Source organism: Clarias gariepinus, chromosome 18 (assembly GCF_024256425.1).
Source record: "Clarias gariepinus isolate MV-2021 ecotype Netherlands chromosome 18, CGAR_prim_01v2, whole genome shotgun sequence".
Lineage (NCBI taxonomy): Eukaryota > Metazoa > Chordata > Actinopteri > Siluriformes > Clariidae > Clarias > Clarias gariepinus.
Genome location: NC_071117.1, coordinates 4,582,528 through 4,586,528, shown reverse-complemented (window position 1 = coordinate 4,586,528; position 4,001 = coordinate 4,582,528). Strand labels below are relative to the sequence as shown.

Below are 4,001 nucleotides of genomic sequence, written 5' to 3'. Positions count from 1 at the left end.
TCAGTTATTAGAATATCAAATTCATACAATTTTAATTTTAAAGTGAAACAGTTATAGTGCAATAAACTGGAACTGAAACTTGAATGCATCATTTTGTGATTAAATGACAAATACCGCCACAACATATAAAAAGTAACTGAAGATGATGTTTGTAAAATTCTGAATTATTTGACTTATGTTGTTTTAACTCATATGACTCATATAAATTTAATTCTGCTATTTTAAAAATAATAATAATTTATATTAAGCAATATAAAACAAAATATTTATGAGGAGTTATTGATCTGTTAAAACCTAAAACATACATTTTTGCAGTCTGGCCAACTTGACAAACGATCCTCCTAGAAATGAATAAAAGCTTATGCAGAATATGCACAGAATATCATAAGAGTGTAAACATTCAGCCTCTTTCAGGGTGAAATTCACCAGTTGGTCAATCCAATTCTACAATGATATGGCCAGATGTAGTGACGAGGAATGACCATAAAGCGTCAAGAGGAAGGAAGAGTAACTGAAAGTAGGTCTTAGGGTAAGGGGTGGTGCTGGCGTGAAATCAAGACAGACTCTTCAGCAGAAGACATTTGAGTTTCTACATCTAAATGCAAGACTGTGACAACATTTTAATTGTTTTCATTTATTTTTTTAAAGGGTTTTGAGCATAAACTACATGTACCTGTGGATTAAGAACAGAAAAAATGATAAGTATGCTTGTCGTTTTCACCTTGTATCTGATTTCAGGTCAGATATTCTATTGTTACTACAAATCTGTAGTTTTGTTTTTGCATTTTAAAATTGTGTCTTTATACTGTTTACATTTTGTGAATAATATACAGCATATGATTTCTGCTATGTCAGATGATTTGCTTTATGCTTTACATCAAAAGAGGCTAAACGAGGAACTTTATTCAATTTTGCAGCTCAAGGTCAAGATGTTAAAGTGAAAGGATATGAAGGAGGAAGTGTCATAATAAGTTATAACTATGATACTAAAAAATACAATAATGACACACAATACATTTGTAAGGTCAAAGATTTAAATTGCAAAAACATCCTTTCTCAGACAGAGAAATCATGGGATGTTAAAGAAAAATTCTTTGCCATGGATGTTGGTCTGGGTGCTTTTTATAGCTTTCTAATCAGAAATCTGAGCCAGGAGGATGCAGGAAAGTACAGGATTGGAGTGGAAAACGGATCACAGTTCAATGTGGAGCTGGATGTGGACTATGGTAAAATTCTGTTTTTATATACATGTATTGTACATACTGTTTGGTATATGGCAGCATGGTGGCTTATTGATCAGAGGTCCACCACAGTGTTACAAATAGGAATAAATGCTATGGTAACCATGGGCCTCCACAGACCCCAGTTGGACTACAGAGGTTCCCAAATGGATGGATGGAGATCTACAGTATATACTATACACAATAACTAGACTTTATTTTAGTATTGCTTACATATTAATTAATGAGAAAATGCATATTTTGTGATGAAGTTTATTTTTTTTACTCCTCTGCTGCTCTTTTGCCAACTAATACATTCTGAAAAAAATTAAAATAAAATGTAACTAATGAATTTGTCTGAGTAACATTACTCCTGAGGGTTCTTTCTCTTTGATGTGCCTTGACTGACAGGTCGGTATTATGGAAAGCCATGTTTTTCACAGACGATTGATCCTGGAGATGTTGTTACCTTCAGCTGTACATATCCACCCGGGCATGAAAATGACATGAAAGTTGTGTACAAAGTCACCAGTCAGAGCATCACTACCATCATGTTCACTTATGCAGATTTCGAAGAGAAAGACAGGTATGTCCTTCATGTCTCCTCGAGGGATAGCATCATCAATATGAGCATCAGCAATGTGACCGTGGATGATGAAGGACTTTACCTGTGTGGCGTTTTAAAGAAAAATCCTTTGTATGCTTCTATTTTTGGTGAAATGCAGCTTCAAGTTACTGGTAAGAATCTGCTTTTATGCAAGTATTGATAAAAAACAATCTACAGTATTTAATGCATGGCTGGGTCTAAAAGTTTAACTTAGTTATCAAGTTTAACTGTGTTAGTATTCACAAAAATGAAAAAAAAAAAAACTGTCGAAATCAAAACTTAGACGTAGGCTTTTGGTCCCTAAGGGAAATAAACCTATACACATACTGTAAAAGCATTTCCTGATTATTCTGTGTTTTGTTTTTAATTTAATACCACATCAATGGACACTTATGGCATCAAGCAACTGGAAACGTTTCCTGTAAGGACTGAATTTGTATAGATATACATATTCCGTACTGTGGTCACAGTCAGTTTCAGGTCTGTGTTTACCTTTGCTGTAGCTCCTGGCTCTTTGGGCATCATCACAATGGTGTATGTCGGTGTGGCTCTGATAATAATTGCCGGATTTGCACTGTTCCCATATAAACTGTGGTCCAAAAAGACACAAGGTATTGGTTTACAAATAAAAACTTATTATTAAAAGCTGAGGTTTTATTGTAAAAAAAAAACTTTGTGTGGTGAGTCCTACATGTATCTTGTGTTGACAGGTGCTTTGCCGCCCGGTGACACAGGAAACCCAGTGAACAGTGAGGTCAGTGAAAAGAAGGCACAGAAGGGAGGAGTAAATATCTCATTCACAAAAAAAAAGTTCTTTATTATTTTATGTCAGGAAAAAAAATCAGATACAGTAGATGTATATATGGATGGATGGATGGATGAATGGATGGATGGATGGATAGATGGATAGATTGGACTGGTTTGCTTAATGATTGATTCATTGATTCATTAATTCATTAATGAAGTTCATAAGAAACTCTCCAACTGACTACTGTAAAAGTTGAAAGTAATTAAACACTAAATTCTCTCTCACTCTTCCTCTCTCTGTGTGTCTCTTTGTTTTGTTCTTTTTCTCCGTCTATCAGGAAATCCATCCTGCCTATTATGGGAGGATTCAAGACACACAGACTGTTGCAATTTATGCTGTTCCCCAGACACCCAAAACTTGTAGTATCTCTTCAAATGTTGTGGGTCAGGATTTTTACTCCATGGTCCAACTTCCTAAATAATAATAATAATAATAATAATAATAATAATAATAATAATGATGATGATAATGATGATGATCATGCTTATTATTATTATTATTATTATTATTATTATTATTATTATTATTATTAATAATAATAAAGGGCTATATAAATTAAGTAGGTGGGAGTGGAATTAAAAGTCAGTCCTGTGTGATATACACAATATACACTAAGTACTATAAGTCATTTGATTAACCATGTATCTCCTCTGATTTATGAAATAATCACTTAGGTCTACTCAATAATTTCTCTCATTCACCCACTAACCTAAGTGTTACCAGTTATTTACCATCATCCTTTTAGTTCCTCCACATGCACTGTATTTCATCTACAAACCCCAGTAATTATAATAATCACATGGACTGTCATACGATCAGTTTGTGAAGTAAGAACACAGTGAAATTAACTGTTTTAGAGTGTTTTAGGAAGTGGGTGAAGAGTCTGTTCTGCTTTCTGTAACCATCACTGTTTTGACTGTACCAGCATTGTCTGTTTTAGTCCGTTTCCTTACAGCCAGTCCATCACAGGGCACACACTCACACAGTATTGGCAATTTGGAAATGCTCATGCCTAACCTTTATTTTTACATAAGTATTAAAAATAATATTACATAATTTTTCTTTCTTTATTATTTTATATTGTAATTAACTGCATGTTCTGTGATTGAAATGTATTATATCAATAAAGCCGTATTATTATTATTATTATTATTATTATTATTATTATTATTTTAAGTTATAGTAGCATATAGAAAAGTGAAAAGGGAAGTCTAGGCTGTCACAGACAGAGAGAGGAAGCAACATACTAATTAGTTTGCAGAAAGTCACCTTGACAGCATTAAAGCTTAAAACATCACCATGGTAGGAAAGCCTGACAGCCTTTCTGTTTCCAAGGGTAAGTGTTTAAATTACTTGTGTACTAATG

The 4,001-nt window shown here is 33.5% G+C and overlaps 1 protein-coding gene across 2 annotated transcripts; it reads left to right on the top strand.

Annotated features, from left to right (window-relative positions):
• Positions 1 to 579: 579 nt before the first annotated feature.
• Positions 580 to 3,742, top strand: LOC128506791 (polymeric immunoglobulin receptor-like). Of its 2 annotated transcripts, XM_053477378.1 has the most exons (7): positions 580 to 738; positions 918 to 1,226; positions 1,632 to 1,958; positions 2,231 to 2,248; positions 2,331 to 2,438; positions 2,538 to 2,581; positions 2,913 to 3,742. In XM_053477378.1, the coding sequence occupies exons 1-7, from the start codon at positions 696 to 698 to the stop codon at positions 3,054 to 3,056; spliced, it is 993 nt and encodes a 330-aa protein (XP_053333353.1). In that variant the 5' UTR covers positions 580 to 695; the 3' UTR covers positions 3,057 to 3,742. The 2 variants fall into 2 exon arrangements, with proteins under 2 accessions (XP_053333353.1, XP_053333354.1); XM_053477379.1 differs by having other exon boundaries at positions 580 to 1,226.
• The last annotated feature ends 259 nt before the right edge of the window (positions 3,743 to 4,001 follow it).

Bases quoted from the DNA above. Each gene is read 5' to 3' on its own strand.
- LOC128506791 (XM_053477378.1), top strand. From the start codon at position 696: ATGATAAGTATGCTTGTCGTTTTCACCTTGTATCTGATTTCAG. The intron at 739-917 runs GTCAGATATTCT...TCAATTTTGCAG, and splicing joins CACCTTGTATCTGATTTCAG to CTCAAGGTCAAGATGTTAAA. The intron at 2,582-2,912 runs GTCAGTGAAAAG...TCCGTCTATCAG, and splicing joins GAAACCCAGTGAACAGTGAG to GAAATCCATCCTGCCTATTA.